Source organism: Narcine bancroftii, chromosome 8 (genome assembly GCF_036971445.1).
Source record: "Narcine bancroftii isolate sNarBan1 chromosome 8, sNarBan1.hap1, whole genome shotgun sequence".
NCBI lineage: Eukaryota > Metazoa > Chordata > Chondrichthyes > Torpediniformes > Narcinidae > Narcine > Narcine bancroftii.
Window position 1 is genome coordinate 170,163,779 of NC_091476.1, and position 19,330 is coordinate 170,183,108.

The window sequence follows — 19,330 nt, forward strand, 5'->3', positions numbered from 1 at the left end:
AACAGTGAGGGAGATAGTGGACATCCCTGCCTAGTTAACCTGCTTAATTTAAATTGGTTTGGTATATATACATTTACTGTCACCTTCACCATTGGACCCTTATATAATGCTTTAATCCAATTAATATATTTCTCTGGTAGGTTGATCCTCTGTAATATTTTGAATAAATAATTCCATTCCACCCTGTCAAAGGCTTTCTCTGCGTCTAAAGCAACAACCACTGTTGGCAACTTATTTCCTTGTACTGCATGGATTAATTTAATGAACTCACAGACGTTGTCCATTGTTCGTCTTTTCTTAATAAATCCAGTTTGATGTAGTTTTACTATTTTTGGTACACAGTTGGCCAATCTGTTTGCTAATAGTTTTGCTATTATCTTATAATCTGTGTTAAGTAGAGATATTGGTCTATACGATGCTGGTGTTAGTGGATTTTAGCCCGTCTTTGGTATTACTGTTAATTATTGCTGTTTTACATGAATCTGGCAAATTTTGTGTTTCTTCTATCTGGTTCATTACTTCCAGGAGAGGAGGAATTAGTAACTCTTTAAATGTTTTATAGAATTCTACTGGGATTCCATCCTCCCCCGTAGTTTTATTGTTCGGTAGCTTTTTTAATATATCTTGTACTTCCTCTATTTCAAATGGTTTTATCAATTTGTTTTGCTCCTCTTCATGCAATTTCAGTAGTTCAATTTTAGAAACTCATCTATTTTGTCTTCTTTCTCTTCGTTCTCAGTTCGAAATAATTGTTCGTAGAATTCCTTAAAATTTTCATTGATCTCTGTTGGGTTATATGTAATTTGTTTGTCCTTATCCCTTGATGCCAATACAGTTCTTTAAGTTTGTTCTGTTTTAAGCTGCCAAGCCAGAATTTTGTATGTTTTTTCTCCTAGCTCGTAATACTTCTGCTTTATTTTTATGTTCTTCTCGTTTGTAGTGTTTCGTATTTTATTTTTTTATCTGCCAATTCTCTTCTTTTTGTTGTATCTTCCCTTGTTGCTAGTTCTTTTTCTGTACTTACTATTTCCCTTTCCAGCTGCTCTATTCCTCAATTGTAATCCTTTTTCATCTTAGTTACATAACTTATTATCTGCCCTCTGAGGAAGGCTTTCATTGCATCCCATAATATAAATTTGTCTTTCGCTGATTCTGTATTTATTTCAAAGTACATTTTAATTTGGCGCTCAATAAATTCTCTAAATTCCTGTCTTTTAAGTAGCATGGAGTTTAATCTCCATCTATATGTTCTTGGTGGGATGTCCTCCAATTCTATTGCTAATAACAGGGGTGAGTGATCAGATAACAATCAAGCTTTATATTCCATTTTCCTAACTCTCCCATGGATATGGGCTGACAACAGGAACAGGTCAATCCTTGAGTATGTTTTATGTCTATATGTCTACTCAAATAATATGAGTATTCCTTTTCCCTTAGGTGTTGTCTCCTTCTTATATCCAAAAGTTGTATTTCCTGCATTGATTAAACCATAAATTAAGCTACTTTGTTCTTTTTGTTGATATTTTGTCCAGTTTTATCCATCTTTGAATCCAAATTAAGGTTAAAGTCCCTTCCTATCAATATATTCACCTGCGTATTTACAATCTTCAAAAAATTATCTTGCATAAACTTTAGGTTGATATTTATTGACCAAATTCCACAATTGTGAATATATCTGACACTTTATCATTATATATCTCCCTGTTGGATCTATTATATCCTCCTCTATTTTGATTGGTACATTTGTATTGATTAATATAGCTACTCCTCTGGTTTTTGAATTATCTGATGCTGCTGTTACGTGCCCTATCCAGTCTCTCCATAATTTCTTGTCTTCCACTTCAGTTAGATGCATTTCCTGCATGAATGCTATATTTATTTTTTATTTTTTCAGTAAATTTAATAGCATCTTCCTTTTGATTTGGTTATGTATTCCATTAATATTTATAGTCATATAGTTTAACGTGGCCATCTCATACTTTGTTTACATCTCATTTCTGCTTCCTCACCACCACCTTTCCCCTTTTCCCCATTTCCATTTCTCAGTTTTCTTTTTATGAATGCTTTGTATGACCACACTTCTAAAACATAAAATATTTCAACCATTCCCACATCAAAAATTCCCTTAACCCCAAGTGTTCCTCCCCCCCCCCCACCCTCTCTGAGTCACCCCTTGTCCCTTGCCAGGCAACCACAACTCCCCTTTCCATTCGAACTGTGAACCCGTTCGCAAGTGTCGATTGATTTCACAGTGACTGGTATTCTCTCCCACCCAACCCCCTTCAGAAAAGACTTTCACCTTCACTTTACAACAAAGCTCCCCCTATTTTCTTCTCTTTCTATTGATCTATTTATTTATTTATTTATTATTTTTAACCCCTCCTCTTTTTCCCCTTTCTCCCTTACTTCCCTTTTCTTCCCTCCTTTAGTTCTTACTTATACATTATTTTTACTTCTTTATATGTAGTTTGTCGTCATTCTTTGTTCTTGTTACATCTCTCTTTCTGTCTTGCAGGCGTTCTGCAAATTCTCATGCTTTATCCGGATCTGAGAACAGACTGTTTTGCTGCCCCGGGATAACTATTTTAAGTACCGCTGGATATCTTAACATAAATTTATAGCTTTTCTTCTATAGGATCAATTTTGGTGTGTTAAACTCTTTCCTCTTCTTCAGGAGCTCAAAACTTATGTCTGGGTAGAAAAAAAATTTTTGACCTTTGTATTCCAGTGGTTTTTGTTTTCTCTCATTTTATTCATTGCTTTCTCCAATATATTTTCTCTTGTGTTTCTCAGAAATTTTACTAAAATGTATCTTGGTTTTTGTTGTGACTGTGGTTTCAGGGCTAATGTTCTGTGTGCCCTTTCTATTTCCATTCCTTCCTGCATTTCTGGCATTCACAGGTCTTTTGGGATCCATTCTTTTATAAATTCTTTCATATCTTTGCCTTCTTCATCTTCCTTTAGGCCCACTATCTTTATATTGTTTTGCCTACTATAGTTTTCCATTATATCCATCTTCTGAAGTAACAACTCCTGTGTTGCTTTAACTTTTTTATCATTTTCTTCCAATGTTCTTTTTAAGTCATTCACTTCCATTTCTACCGCCATTACACGTTCTTCCACATTTTCTAATTTTTTTTTCCCTACATCTGTTATGACCAGCTCTATTCTACTCACTTTTTCTTCTGTACTTGCCATTTTTTCTTTTCATTTCACTAAATTCTAGTGTCAACCATTCTTTTAATGCTTTTATTTGTTCTTGAAATTTTTTTAATCTATGTACTGTCCATTCATTTTACCTCCTATTCCTCTGTGCAGAGCTTGGTCTTCTTCTGTGTCTGCTCTTGGGTTTGTGTCTTCTATTTCTCTTCCTTGTATCTATGTCTCTTCTGACTTTCTTGCTGAGTTGCTTGTCTCAGTTTGTTGGGTTTTTTTTTCCATGGTGTCTTGATGTTGGTCCTCTTCTTCTGGGCTGGTAATCTTTTGTGTCTCTAGTTTCCTTCTTTTCTTTCTCACCCCTCCCTTTCCCATTGCTTTCTTTATCTTCCAGCTGAGAGCCCTGCTGTCGGGCCTCCCTCAGCTGTTCATGCTGTGGAGTTTCACTCCACAGCTGGTCCCCCCTCCCGTTGGTGTTCTCCTTGTCGTGCGCATCGCGCAGCCCTGTTTGGGTCAGTGAGCCATTTTTGCAATCCTGCGTTCAATGGGTCGTGACCCTGCAGGGTCTCCACTAACCTCGGGGAGCGGGCTCCTCTTTCCATGGTGGGTCCCTGCTTTTTCCTGCAGGTAAGGCCTTCACCTTTCTCTTCCGATATCTTTCTTTCTTCTTTTCTTCCCATTTTTGGCTTTTCTTTCTTAGGTGCCATTTTCTCCACACATTTATTTTTTTATTTGTTGGGATTTGTGTGTCTGGGGCTTTGCTTTTTCTTCACTTTATTCCTTCTTTTCTGTAGACGGCTGGTATTCTCCTACCAGCCACTACACCATCACGTGACTCCTCCTCCCATCTCTTTCCCACTCCTGAATTCAACTGCTCATCAACAGTATGGAAATTTTGGATGCAATAATTTAATCATTTAAATTTAAACTTTAGCAAAAATACATATTCTGTAGTATTGTCTGATGATTGCTGAAATACAGTAGAAATGTGAAAGGAAATGAGAGAACCATAGAGAGAGAGAGATAGAGAAAGGGAGGAAGAGGAGGGGGTGTGATGAGAAAGAGGTTAAGGTGAGTGTAAATATGAGGAAGGGGAGAAGGGAAAGGAAAGAGAGAAAAGAAAGGAGGTAAGAAGATGAGAAAAAATCTGAGAAAGAGAGGTGAGGAACTAGGGAGACACAAGAACAAAAGAGAGAGAGAAGAGAGGGTATAACAAAAACAAAGATGAGAGGGAAAGGGGAAAAAAAGCCGAATAGGAAAAGGCAGCTGGAGCTCATTATCCTAATTGATTTGCATCGAGAAAGAAGTGTGATACCTCAAGTCCAACGGATCTGATCGATTGAAACGAAGATAGTGCCTTCCATGCTCATATACAAAGTCACACGGCTGGGAACTAACAGAAATGACAAGACTAATTGTTAGCAGCACTCACGGCAGATAGTGAATGAGTCTGATTTCGGTGTCTCAGAACAATAACAGGAAATCAAATCATGTTCTTAATCATATTGTAAATAACAGAAACGAGAATAAATTGATGAGGTCCAAAATATAGTTTGAAAATACATTTTATGAAAGCAGCAATACTGAATTCTCAAGAGTATTCAGTTTGTGCAATGCAGGATAAATGAAACGAAAGGATGAGAAAGCTGACAGAAGAAAATGCTTTAAAGTACAAATAGAAAAGACAGATAAATATCAATAAATATTTAATTCAAAGGTAGTTCCATATAATTTGTTCAGTTTAAAGCAATGGTTCTCAACCATTTTATTTCTCACTCCCATCCCACTTTAAGTAATGCCTATGCCATCGGTTCTCTGTGATTAGTAAGGGATTGCTTAAGGTGGGATGTGGGTGGGAAGGAATGGCTGAGAACCAATCTCTAGTTCCAATTGTGATTGAAATATTTTGCTTGAGAAAAATTGTCAATGGCCCATTTCCTTTGGAGTTCTGAAACTGTGCACATAACGAGTCAATTAGGGATAATTTAAACAGTGGTTTTCAACCATTTTCTTTCCACTCACATACCACCTTAAGCAATCCCTTACTAATCACAGAGAACCTATGGCATACGGAATAATTGAAGTGGTATGAGTGGAAAGAAAAAGGTTGAGAACCATTGGTTTAAAGATAGCTGATATCCTAACTAATAAATGACATTTAAAATTAATGATGTTTGAACCAATTGCAATTTGTCTATTTCATTATAAACAATCTGAGCATCAGAACAATTAATATTGATTGATTCAGCATTAAGACAAATCCCCAAAAGCAATCAGAGATCTTGGCAGATACTTTCCTGTTTTGTTCGTCTATATGTTGATTTGATTTATCAAGATTCAATACAATGACAATTGACATTTATTTTTGTAAAATAAACATTGGTGGTTATTAGAGGACTACAGGTTAATATGACAATGAGACAATTGCTGGGTAATCCTGAGTGGCCATCGGTGTCAGGGAGAAAAAGAGAGAAGGGTGAGGAGGACACTTTTAAACTTAGAGGTGATGGTCAGAAGGAAAAAGTTGCCAGACAAGGTAGTCGAGGTAGGAACTTCCTTGAAAAAAAAACACTTGGATATCTAAATGGGTGGGAGGAAATTGGAGTGGTATAGACCAAATGAAAGCAAGTGGGACTAAAGCAAGAGAGTATATTGTTCAGGTGGTCGAGTTGGGCCTGTGGACCTTTTTCTTTCTTTGCTGACTTGAGAAGGATATGCTGGATTGGAGGTACTGCAGAGGAGGTTCAAGAGGATGATTCTAGAGATGAGGGAGTGGGTCTATGAGGAGGGATTTAATCATCTAGGACTATACTCTTGAATTTAGAAGAATGAGAGGGCAGCTTTTTTGAAATGTGTAAAATTATGAAAGGGTTATACAAGATAAGAGGCAGGAAAGTCACTTCCACTGGTAGGTGTCTATAACTAAAGGACATAGCCTTAAGATTTGGGGAAGTAGATTTAGCATACAGATGAGGAGGAACTGCTTTTCCCAGGGAGTAATTAATCTGCAGAATTCAATGCTCAAGGAGAGGTTGCCTCATTAAAAAAAAAATAAGATATACTTACACAGATTTTTTTTTAATGGGGATTAAAGGGTAATGGGGAAAGGACAGATAGATAGAGCTGATTCCAAGACCAGATTTGCCATGATCTTATTAAATGGCAGGTCTTGTTATTTTTTTAATGTTCGTATGAAAGCATGATTGTTCAAGCACAGAAAGAAATACAATTTCTGAACACTACTGTAGGAAATGAATGAATTATTTCATTAGCCCTGATGGTCTGATGGGTCCGATTTGATGAACTGAATAGGCTAATTCTGCTCCTATGACTAATGGGTCTGAATCTGGATCAGCAGTGGGATGAATGCTGGTAGCCATGTTGAATCCATTCCACACATTGCCTTGGTTTAAAGTTGGGATTCATATCAGTTAGTGCCTTGCGATCTTTCCCTCGGCAGAGTAGAAATGGACCCCGCTCTCTTAATCTTCAGCATCTGGTAGGACCACCCCTGAGGCATGGATCCAAGTCTAAATCATGGTTCCATGCTTATAATTTACTTTTGCATTCATCCCTCTTTTTTTTCATGTATTTCTATTACTTACCTATATTTCTGCCATCCAACTGACAAATGATGGAAGCTTTTTATTATGGGAATCATCTGGAATTCTTACAAACCCATAATGTGTCTGATCTGTGGTTATTTAATGAGATTCCTCAGCATTTCAATTCATCTGCACACTTTGACGAAATGTAATTTAAAAATATGATTGACAAAACTTTTATTTAAAGAACATGTTTCTCTCAACAGAAAGCTGACCTTGCTGTTGCTCCGCTCACCATCACCTATGCCCGAGAGAAGGTCATTGATTTTTCTAAGCCTTTCATGACACTGGGGATTAGTATTTTGTACCGAAAATCAAATGGAACAAATGCAGGCGTCTTCTCCTTCCTCAATCCCCTCTCTCCAGATATTTGGATGTACATCTTGTTGGCATACCTTGGTGTCAGCTGTGTGCTGTTTGTCATAGCCAGGTAAGTTATAGTTGATGTTAACCTCAAGTCTTTGAGGCTCTTCAGTCTTTGATTTCTATCTTTTATTCACTTTACTAAAAAATTAACCTGTATAATTGTTACTCCTTAATTTCTCGATGAAAGAAAGAATCAATGCATGAGGAGAAAGTATGATTACTTAAGAGCATATCTGTGGAAACAAGGCAAGCAAATTTGTTTCCTCCATTAGCTGCTTGAAAACCAAGTGGTTCTTCATGAACCTAACCTTAATGCATGTTGAGACCTTTCAATTACTGCTTTTTGATCATTTTATCCCACTTCAACAGGTTGCTTGAACTTGTATGTCTACGAGGTCATGTATTTTTCAGCGGAGTTTCTGCTCCATCTAGTTTTTGAGTTACTGAAACTTGATTGTTTATCGTACAAATGGGTGAAATGTCTGCCTGGAATAAGGATAATCAGCCCCCTCTTCTCAAAAAAAAAAACACTTGTCCTCAGCTATGTGTGCATTATTTGTATCTGGTATGTTGACCTTTCTTCAGAATGTTCATAGATTTTTTTAGTAAAATGGGCAAACTCAGACTCCAGATCAACAATTTGCCGGCATGATCCGTTTCATTCATAAAAAGACCTGTAGATTCGGTCCAGCTTAATTCTCTCCAAAGATGGTACGCTTCTCAGTATAGTAATCAAACTATTAATACAATTTAAATATTGAGTTATTTTAATAAGAAAATTCCATATTAAAATTACAACAAGGATGTAGTCCAATTCATTCATATTGATAGTTACCATCTACGGAAGTAGCAATTGCAGTGAAATTTTTCCTGTGATGTTTTTATAATCTATCTTTCCACCTATTTAATTAATAACAACTTGAAATGGTTTTGATCAAACATTAATGTGTTAAAGGATTCATATCTTCTTGACTGGCTAAGACAAAAGAAAACTTCTTCCCTCTGTCCTAATTCTTTCACATCATTATATTTGTCCTCTTGCTGTTGATCATCTGTTTTATTTACTATGTCCAATCCTTTCCTCTTTCAAATCACCTCAGAATCTGTTCCAATGCAAAGACCATTAATACTATAAACTTTACTGTTTGCTAAGAGTTTACATGGAGTTTTTAAATCTGTTTTGACTGGATTCTCCCAGAAGAGATATTAGCAGATGACATTAGTGGTTACAGGACTGTTAACATTGGCATGTGGGTGAATGGAGTCACCTGAGTGCTGGCAGTAAAATGACTGAGTTTTGACTCCCAACATTTAACCTACTTGGAGATATTTGTTGGACTGTATGCATATATACCCAGAACCTCCAAATGAGATCACATGAGAGGGCAGAAAACACATTCCATGATATACAATCAGAAGTCAAATTTAAAAATCACATTGGATTTTCCCTGAAACACATTGAGGTCATTTGCATGGGTATGAGATGCCCTACCAATCTCAGTGAAATAGTTATTGTTTAAATATGAGCTTAATAATTCATATCAGGTGGTGGTTGAAGCTCAATGTGAGCAGTGTCACCACAACAGTGGAGTCAACCCCTTAGGTGGTCTTCCTGCAGGTACAGAGATCGCCCCCTGCAGTAGGCTAGTGGTCACATCACATGAGATGGCAGAAAACAGATTCCATCATATACAATCAAAAGTCAAATTTAAAAATCACTTATTGGATTTTGGTGGAATTGTGAATTGTGAGAAAGATACAAAGCAGTTTCCAAATGATGCAGATAGATTGGAAGATGGGCAAAAAAACACCGCAAGTGCAACATGACATGAATAAAGTAAATAAAGTGAGGTAGCATGCCTTGGCGTAGCGGTTAGTGCAATGCTTTTACAGTGCCAGCAATCATGACTAGGGTCCAAATACCACGCTGCCTGTAAGGAGTTTTTATGTTCTCCCGTGTCTGCGTGGGTTTTCGTCGGGGGCTCCGGTCTCCCCCCACCATTCGAAACGTACTGGGGGTGTAGGTCAATTGGGTGTAAATTGGGCTTTAAATGTTTTGACTATCCATATAAAGCAAGAACATTTATTGAGGAGATGAGGTAGTCTAGCTATACTAGTTAATCTGAGCAAGATGTGTCGGGTTACCTTTGTTATTTTTTTAAACTTGCCAAATTGTATTGTACTGATCCTCATTAGGGCTGTGTGCTACGTTGACTCTAAATTTGCACTCGCATAGTTTCGGAGTAATTAACTGATCGGGGCATTTTATGGACCATAATCCTTTGAGGAAGGGATGATGGGCTGTGTTTTGTGGCATGCAGGAGAGTTTCATGTGCCATTTTGTTACTTTGCAGTTTGAACAGGGATTGATGAGCCAGTGCCAAAATATTGTGATGTATTCATTTGTTTGTCTAAATTATGACCTCTTAATTCAGACAAAATATGATTCACCACATGGATTGTTAATGGACTGGGGAATCCTATCAAAAGGAGAAAAGTAGCAAATAAGCTAAAGAGACAAAAGTGGGATGTGGTATTTCTACAGGAAACACATTTATCAGTAAAGGAATCAGTAAAGCAACTGGGTGATTTTACAGGTCATGTTTTGACAGTACAGGGGTAAACTAAGAGCATGGGCGTTATAACACTTATCAACAGACACTGGCAGTGTAATGAGAAACGGATCAAAGATGAAGCAAGAGAATTCTTATTATTTTGGCAGAAATACAGAAGCAACCTATTATTTTAGCAAAATATATCTGCACCTAATAGAGAGGATACAGGCTTTTTTGTGGATCTTGAAAGAAAACTACACTCTATTGGACCTTACGACTTCATGCTTGGAGGATATTTTAATTTGGTAATGGGTCCAATCATTGACCTCAGAAAGAAAATAACTAGAACCTCAACGCTCATTGTGATGGTACAAAAAAAATGCGTAAAGTCCTTGGGCTTGTCAGTATTTGGAGCCTTATGAACCCCAGTGGGGAAGGATTACACTTCTTTTCTGCAGTTCATAAAACATATACAAGAATTGATTTATTTTTTTTATACCTAAGTCACTTACTTAGTTTATGACTTAAATGCAATTGGTAATATTATAATATCAGATTATGCTTGGGTTTGCCTAGAGACAATACCTCAGTATAAGAGAATGTAGTCACATAAATGGAGACTTAATTCATCCTTGTTTCAAGATTCAATATTTAGGCAAGTTATGAGACAACACATCAAGGAATATTTAAGTTAAATACACCTACGGCCTCTTTGGCAGGGATTAATTAGGAAGTCCTGAGGGCAGTTCTGAGGGGATATGTTATTCAACATACTTCTTATGTGGGGAAAAAAAACCCTCCAGAATACTTAGAAAATAAAATCAAAGATTGAGACAAAATGGAAGCAGAAGTCATCCAAAGATTTTAGAGAATTAACACGATTGAGATATCAATACAATCTACATGATCCCAGAAAGCAGAATTTTGGCTTTTTTAGGCCAAGACAAAGGCAATTTGATTTGGGGGAGAAAGCTGGTGAGCTTCTGTCAAGGTGTCTAAAACAGAGAGAATCAATGTCTATTATCCCAGCTATTAGATTAGCAACTGGTGATATTTTGACGTGAGGATTCATTTCAAGAATTTTTTTAAGGACCTATAAGCGTCTACCTTCAACTCCAGTGAGGACGCACACAGGGCCCCCCGAGGAGCATAACCACCAAGCAGCAGCGCCCCCCCCCCCAACACAGTAAACAATACGTACCATTGCACCCTCCTCCCCCCTACCCCAGACATTCTGGCCGAGCTGCAGGTCGACACAGCTCTGGAGGTCCGGGACGAGACCGCAACTCAACAACTGGTGCTCCGCCGGTCAGTATGGAACATCAAGCCACTGGATAGGATTAACCGGTAAGACTTTGTGCCCCATGTCACCCTGCTGGACAATTTTAAAAAATCAAGGGATGAATGTGGTGAACTGCTATATCCCTGATAACCTGGTACAGTCCCGTTCTGTGACTGCACCTGTGGTTCCACACTCCTTTGACCTTGTATAAAGCTTTGACCCATCCCCAGAAAGCCCAGGATTAGGTCCCTGTCCATAGCGTGTAAATCAGTGACTTAGTGTCAGCCTCTTGAGTTATTAACTGGGTGTCACCTATAAATTTAATATTAAAAATGATCTACAAAATTAAACTTTTACATGAGTATATATCATATGATTTTCTTTTTATCATCCTCAAGGGACTGAGAACAATTACCCAGTCACCTCCATTCATCCTCCCTTGAACTGACATGGCAACTAAAGGCCTGCAAGATTTTCTTGCTCTCAGATTCTGCATTGGACTAAGTATTTATTCACCATGCAACTATGTTAGATCTAATTATACAAGAAAATCTGCAGATATTGAGGTCAAGGACAATACACAAATGTCCTGGAGAAATTCAGTAGCTTCCAGAGGAAATAAAGAGTAATCAATATTTTAACCCTGGGCCCTTTGTTAGAAATGAAGTGAAGTGTAACTAATATCTTGGGCCTGGGCCCTTCATCAGGAATGATTTAAAAGGTACTGGACTAAGGCCTGGTCCCGTAACATTGGTTACCCTTTACTCGTTGTGGATGTGGCATGACCTACTGAATTTCTCCAGCACCTATGTGCGTTAGATCGAGTTATCCCTTGATTTAATTTTAAACATGGACCTGAAGATAAAGCGGTGCAGGATTTATAGTTGGCATTATTTTAACCATCCACCATTGACATTAATGCATGAGTAATGGGAAAGAGTCAGTGGAGACTCTGTGGACAATGAATGATTGACTTTAAACGATTTATCATAAATACATTATTTCAGTTTCAAGTAGATTGTAAGATCAAAGTCAAAGAACTCACAGGCTCACGTGGATTTCTTTCTCCCACTGTCAGCATTTGACTGTCTCTGTTGGTCTATGATAGAGGCTTATCTGAATGCAATTTAATACCTACACATTAATAGGTGAAAAAAGGCAGATGACACTGCGTATGGCATCCAATGTAATTAGATTGTGACAGTGCCTCTCTTACAAAGATAAGAGCACAAAAAAAAGATAAGAAAAATATTCAGCTCAAAATTAATTAGAAGCATGACTTCATGTTGATAATCTGGGATCCAAATGTCTTTTTTTTTCCTGATTTGGTTCATTGGCGTTTAAGTCGAGATCTTTGGGTGACACGGTATATTGGAACTGTTCACCTCTGGGAACAATTATACTTTTTCTGGTTAGGTTTAATATAAAAAGCTGCGAATTACATCTAAATGATTGTTAACATTCACTGCTGTCTAACTCATAATTATCAGTGACACACTTCAGTTCCACAAACTGAGGATATAAAAAGAATAAGCCCAGCTCTGAAATTGAACACATGCTGTGATCTAGAGACTGCAACGTTTATTTGCACTACACCCTTTGTTGTGGGGAGTTTTTTTTTTGGAATATTTTAATTTTTCCAGGACACATATAGAACATTATTACATCCATTATATAAATAGTATTTTAAGATTACAGAGTCTCATATGGATTGCCCAAATCTTACCCCCCCGCCCCCCCACAACTGCTGACATTAAAATAAAACAATTGTCCAAAAAAGAAGGGGTGTTTGAGCTGCCTTCATTAATGATTCCACATCTTGATCTTCAGGTATTCAACGCTATTAACGTAACTCTATTATTTAAACCTTTTTGGATAAGTTAATTATATCCTTAGGCCAGTACAATTCAAATAAGGTTTCCATATTTTAACAAACAATTCACTTTTCTTTCTAAGTTTATGTTATCTTTTCCGAGGGGGCTCCAATTTGCATTTCAATATTCCAATGATTAATAAGTAGGGGGGGGGGAGTCGGACTTCCATGTAACAGAGATACATCTCCTGGCTACCACGATTGCAATCCTCACGTGCTGTATTTGATACTTTGACAGTTTTGTGACAATAGCCCTAAGAATGATCAATAAATACAGTTCTGAGATATCCACTCCTGTGATTTTTGTCAAAAGTCATACCAAAAGGAACTTTCACGCATAGCCAGGTCGAATGTATAAAGGTTCCAACCTCTATTCTGAAATTTCAGATTTTAAACTGTGTAATTTTGGCAGTGTAATGTATAATTGGTACATAAAATTGCATTGTACCATGTGTTAAATTGTGCCCAATGGAGGATCCAAGGCATTTGTTACTTTAACATTAGACACTTGCATTACTACAGGTTGTTGTGAACAGTGAAGAAGGCTTTCAAAGCTTGCTTAGGGATCTGGAGCAGATGGAAAAATTAGCTGGAAAATGGCAGATGGAATTTAATGCAGACAAGAGTGAGGTGTAGCATTTTGGAAAGACAAACAAAGAAAGGACATACATGGTAAATGGTCGGGACTGAAGAGTGTGGTAGAACAGAGGGACCTGCGAATACAGATACACAATTCCCTAAATGTGGTGTCACAGATAGGTTGGGCTATAAAGAGAATTTTTGGCATATTGGCCATCATAAATCAAAGTATTGAATGTAGGAGCTGGGATGTTATGGGAAAATTGTATCAGACATTGGTGAGGCCAAATTTGGGGTGTTGTGTGCAGTTTTGGTCACTGAATGACTGGAAAGATATCAATAAGATAGAAAGAGTGCAGAGAAGATTTACTAAGATGTTGCCTGGATTTCAGGAATTGAGTTACACAGAAAGGTTAAACAGGTTAAGACTTTATTCCCTGGAGCGTAGAAGAATGAAGGGAGATTTGATAGAGGTATTTAAAATGATGAGGGGTATAGACAGAATAAATGTAGGTAGGGTTTTTTGCACTGAGGGCAGGTGAGATACAAACCAGAGGACATGGTTTAAGGGTGAAAGGGGAAAAGTTTAGGGGAAACATTACAGAGAGAAAGAGAGAGAATGGGAGTGTGGAATGGCCTGCCAGCTGAACTAGTAACCACAGGCTAAATTTTAATATTTAAGAAGAATTTGGACAGGTACATGTATAGGAGGGATATGGAGGGCCATGGACTGGGTGCCGGTCAGTGGTTCAGCCCAGTCTAGAAGGGCTGAAGGGCCTGTTTCTCTACTGTAATATTCTATGGTTCTTTAGTTCTAAAGGAGTCAGTAGAAAATTGAAGCAAGAAAGTCAAAGATTAGTCAAGGTATTAAATGACAGGACAGGAACTAAATCTCCTGTTTCTGATTATGTTTGTTTTTTAAGGATTATGTTAAGGTGCTGAGCAGTTAAAGAATATTGTTTAAAAGGAAATATTCCACCTCAAATTATGTTCAATCAGAATCTTATTTATTCTGTTAATAGAATTTGAAATGATTAATAGGCCCACTTTTTCTCTTGAATGCAAGGTATGATTCAACCTGGTCGAGTCTCAGCACCTTGGCTGATCTATCTTCAAGTTATTTCTCAGCAAGTAGAATTAGAGCTGTTTTTTCTTAGACTGTATCTTGGAATTGAGCATGAGTACTCCCAAGTACTTGTGGCTAAATGAGGGCAAAATTAAAGCAGCAAACTCTAACACTGGTGGGGCAGAGGTATTTGCTGAGGTGAGAGATGGTTAGTCTGATTTTGGATTTGACATTCGAAGTGATGATGAATTTCTTATCAATGTCTGTCTTAGCTGGGGTTATCTCTCAGTGTATGGAGGTTTTTGAGGGTAGGTGCAGGGTTTAAACATTAGACAATATACAGTAGGTGCTGGAGAAGGCCAATTGGCCTGTCGAGCCAGCATCACCATTTTTCGGATCATGGCTGATCATTCTCTATCAGTATCCATTCCCAGCCTTATCCCCATAACCCCCCCTCCCCCCCCCAAGGTATCTGTTTTGTTCAGCACATCCATCTCCAACTTTCTCTCTTACTATCTTGTATCTCTCTCATTTCCCAGTTCTCTCCACAAGCCCTTTTGTTTTAACCATCCTGGGGTATGTGACTCCCAATTTACGAGGGATTAATGAGGCTTCGGTTGTATTGAGGTAATGCAGTTATAGAGTAAAATGAATATAACTCGACTTGCAATCAGCCTCAATCAGAATCCCTGGGTTAATTCTAAGAAATGGGTGGTATATGATGCTGTGTATTAGAGGAGCTTCACAGAGTGGGACTAGCTTGGTCAGCAAGTCAACATAGGTTTCAGGGCCTCTTTCCATGCTGTAGAAATCTATGACTCTGTGTATGGATGGAGCTTACAACAATCTAGCATGAATGGGAGAGAAAAAATATATACAGTATCCATATATCGGAATTTGATTGTTCCAACATACATCTGGTCAACCTTCCAAAACTCTGCTCCACATCTTCTAATTTGCATTGAATCAATATTCCTTCATCCTTGACCTATATTGAATTCCGATAAAGCAATGTCTTGATTCCCAATATATAACCAATTTCATATCAAAGTCCTCCATTTCACTAAATTGTGACAGTCCCCAAGAAATAACTTTGTGAACTTTACAAACAGTATTAACACACAGTTTCTATACAGAACAAGTAAGTATTAAGTTGATACAGATAACAGTTCTTTAATTTAGGATTGTCAATGGGATCAAAAAGAAAGGTCATCAACCTGAATTGTCCTTTCTTCTCCACGTTGCCAAACCTGCTGAGTATTTCCAGAATTTTAGGTTTTTATTTTTGTTTTCCAGCATTGACAGTATTTCATTTAGCTTCAAGTCACATGGTTGGAGTCAGACAAGCTCCAGAGAGAAAAGGCCAGTGATTTTGTATATAAGCAGCATTCCCTCAACACCAATAATGCTTAGTTGGAGCAAGGATGAAATGGTCTGTGTATGAGCATTCCATTGCTATCAGTTATTACAGATTTAATGCTACATTTAGGTTACTTATTAGAGCCTGACTGGAATGATGCATACATCAGGATGCTCTTTATCGACTACAGTTCAGCATTTAACACCAACATTCCCTCAAAACTGATCAGCAAACTCTAAGACCTGGGAATAAACACCTCACTGCTAAATTGGATCATATATTTCCTCATCTCCAGACCACAATCAGTGAGGATTGGTAAGAACTTCTCCTCCACAATCTCCATCAGTACCAGAACACCACAGGGCTGTGTTCTTAGCCCCCTGCTTTACTCACTTCACACCTACAACTGTGTAGCTCGGTATAATAATAACACCACCTACAAACTTGCCGACGATACCATGGTAGTGGATTGTATAAAGAAAGGTGATGAGTCAGAATACAAGATGGCAATTGAAAACTTGGCTGAATGGTGCACCAACAATAATCTTGTACTCAATGTTACCAAAATGAAGGAGCTGATTGTTGACTTCAGAAAAGGAAAGACAGAGGTATACAGTCCACTGATCATTGGGAGATCATAGATGAAGAGAGTGAGCAAATTTAGGTACTTGGGAGTCACTATCTTGGAGGATCTTTCCTGGACCAAACACATCAAAGGCATCATGAAAATGCACATCAGCTCTTCTACTTATTCAAGAGTTTGCAGAGGTTTGGTGTGACATCAGAAACACAGGCAAATTTCTACAGAGGTGTGGTGGAAAGTGTGCTGACCAGCTGCATCATGGTCTGCTAAGGGAACACCAATACCCCTGAGCATAAAGCCCTCCAAAATGTAGTGGACACAGCCCAGGACATCACAGGCAAAACCCTCCCCACTATTGAGTACATCTAGAGGGAACGGTGCAATTGGAGGACAGCAATTTTGATGTCAAATCACTAATACCCCAAAGTTGGAGTGCATTTTAATCTAATCAAAGGCCCACACCAACCAACACACTCTCTGTTCTCTCTGCTGCCATCAGGAAAGAGGTAGAGGTGCCACAAGACTCACACCACCAGATTTTGGAAGAGCTTCTATCCCTACATCATCAGGCACCTCAACAACAAACTCAATAGGGACTAATTTAAGGGCTCTTACTTGTGAACTTTGTTGATTTTATTTGCTCTCTCTGTATTGCACAGTCAGTTTGTTTTAATTCATTATCTGTAACAGTTCTTTTGACTGTTTACATGTTTACTCAGTGTGCTGTTTATACTTTCTACTACCAATTAGTGGTAATTCTGCCATGCCCACAGGAAAAAGGAATCTCAGGGTTGTATGCGAATGTCATGTATGTACTCTGACAATAAATCTGAGATGTCAGCCTTTAAAATAGAAACTTTCACCAAGCTGTTGAATACTCCGGTAATAACAAAAGCAAGAACAACAACTTGTATCTGTGTCACATTTTACACATTATAAAATTACCAAAAACATCATCACCATTATACCTAGGAATGGAATAGTAAACAAAAGCAAAACATTCAAAATCCAAAATAAAGGCAGAAGATGCTGGAAATACTCAGCAGGCTGTTCAGCATCTGAGAAGGAAGAACAGTCAACGTTAGCAGGTCACAGTTAATTATTAAGGACTGGTTGGTTTCAGCTGGAATATCCCTTCAAGTCTAGATAATTTGATGCTCTTCACTGCCTGACAACAGAGCTCAGGAGTCACAAGGAATAAAGCATTAACATATTGAGCACTTTTGGAAAGCCCATTCTTTTTCTTTAAATAATGATATTCATATTCATTATAAAGTATAAAGATTGAGAGTACAGAGTTATCCAATTAGGAAGAGACATATCTCTTCACTTTCCAAAAGGCATGCACACCTTAACAATGAACCTGTCATGCTGGATAGTCGGGGAGGAGAGGAGGGACCATAGATCGTGTGAGGAAACCCCCATATGGTACATCCAATCAGTTGCTTTCCTTTTTTTGCCACTTAAATGGATTAATGAACTGTTGTGAATTAAATTGCATGAGCGACCTTTCATACAGAAGAGAATATAATGGTAAGTAAGCTGCTTTAATGCTTTTAAAAAAAAAATAGTTGATGTCCGATGATCACATCAACACTCTTGCCGCATGACTAGATTAGGAATGAAGCTGGCTGGGAGGGGGAAAAAAGCTTAGTAATAAGGTGTTTCTGAATTTAGCAACTGTTGAAATGTCTCATTATCCTAAGGATAATCTCTGTGTCGACCAATGCTCATTTAGGATGGTTCACGATCTCTGCTTATTATGTTCTCTTGGCCAACTCTTCTGATCATGTTATCAGAATTCACTCTATTTAAAAGGTGTACTGTAAATTGTTGAAAATAACACCCTTTCACCTCAACACTTCCTCATTCATATCAGTGATTCAGCATTACACATGGGTACCACAATGTATTTATTACCCTAAAATCCTCTTGAAAGTTTACATTAATAATCTGGAAAGATTGTGCAAAGATTTACTGCAATTCCGAGATTATGAAATGGTAATCATTTGCTGATTTGATTCTACAAAATTAGAATTGGAGGTTGAAATAAAATCGAATCAATTGTTCATTTTTAGACTAAATTGTTCAAATATCAATCTACAAATGCCACTTCTATATAGCATATAAATAATGCATTTTTATATGGTCACGGATGCTAAATTTGTGAAGTGTTATCACAAGAATGTCGGAAAATTCTGTTGATATATGAAGAGAAGCCCTTCTGCGTTGTCCCAGCATTTCCAATGGACTGAGCCTGTGAAATTTTAATCTAACAAAATCAGAATTTAGTGGTCTGATCATTGAGATACTTAGATGGGCATGTTAGAGAGAATGAAACAGCTTGATGGGAAATCACACAGAATTAGTTCCGGCTTCATAACTAATGCCAGTGACTTTGGAGCACAGAAACAATAAGGTCATGAAAGAATGTTTAGTCGTTGAGAATTTATTGAAACACAAGCCATGGACATTCATTGGTGAAAAGTATATACATCTGGGACTAATTATAGATTATTATCTCACTGAAGCTAGACTGTTTGTTTACAGTTTAATTAAGATCCAAGAATAATTTAATCAAGGTGAAATTCTTCTTATGTCAAATCACTAATACCCCAAAGTTGGAGTCCATAGGATGAGGGAGGAATTGGGCAGATTGGACTGGGAGCACTGGCTAATTGACGAAACAGTTGAAGAACAGTGGAAGATTTTCAAAGAAATATTTTGTAATGCTCAACAAAAATAGATTCCGGTCAGGAAAAAGGGCAGCAAGGGAGGGAAAAATCAACCGTGGTTAACAAAGGAAATAAAGGAGAGTATAAAATTGAAGGCGCAGGACAAAGCTGCAAAGAGCAATGGGAAACTGGAAGATTGGGAAAACTTTAAGAGACAACAAGGGGTTACA

The 19,330-nt window shown here is 37.7% G+C and overlaps 1 protein-coding gene across 1 annotated transcript in view; it reads left to right on the plus strand.

Annotated features, from left to right (window-relative positions):
- The window catches only part of LOC138741567 (glutamate receptor ionotropic, kainate 3-like), a 480,058-nt gene that overhangs the window by 342,477 nt on the left and 118,251 nt on the right, over positions 1-19,330 (plus strand). Inside the window, exon 11 of the mRNA XM_069895823.1 lies at positions 6,968-7,191. Within this exon, the coding sequence (XP_069751924.1) occupies positions 6,968-7,191 (224 nt within the window). The remainder of the gene's footprint in view (positions 1-6,967; positions 7,192-19,330) is intronic.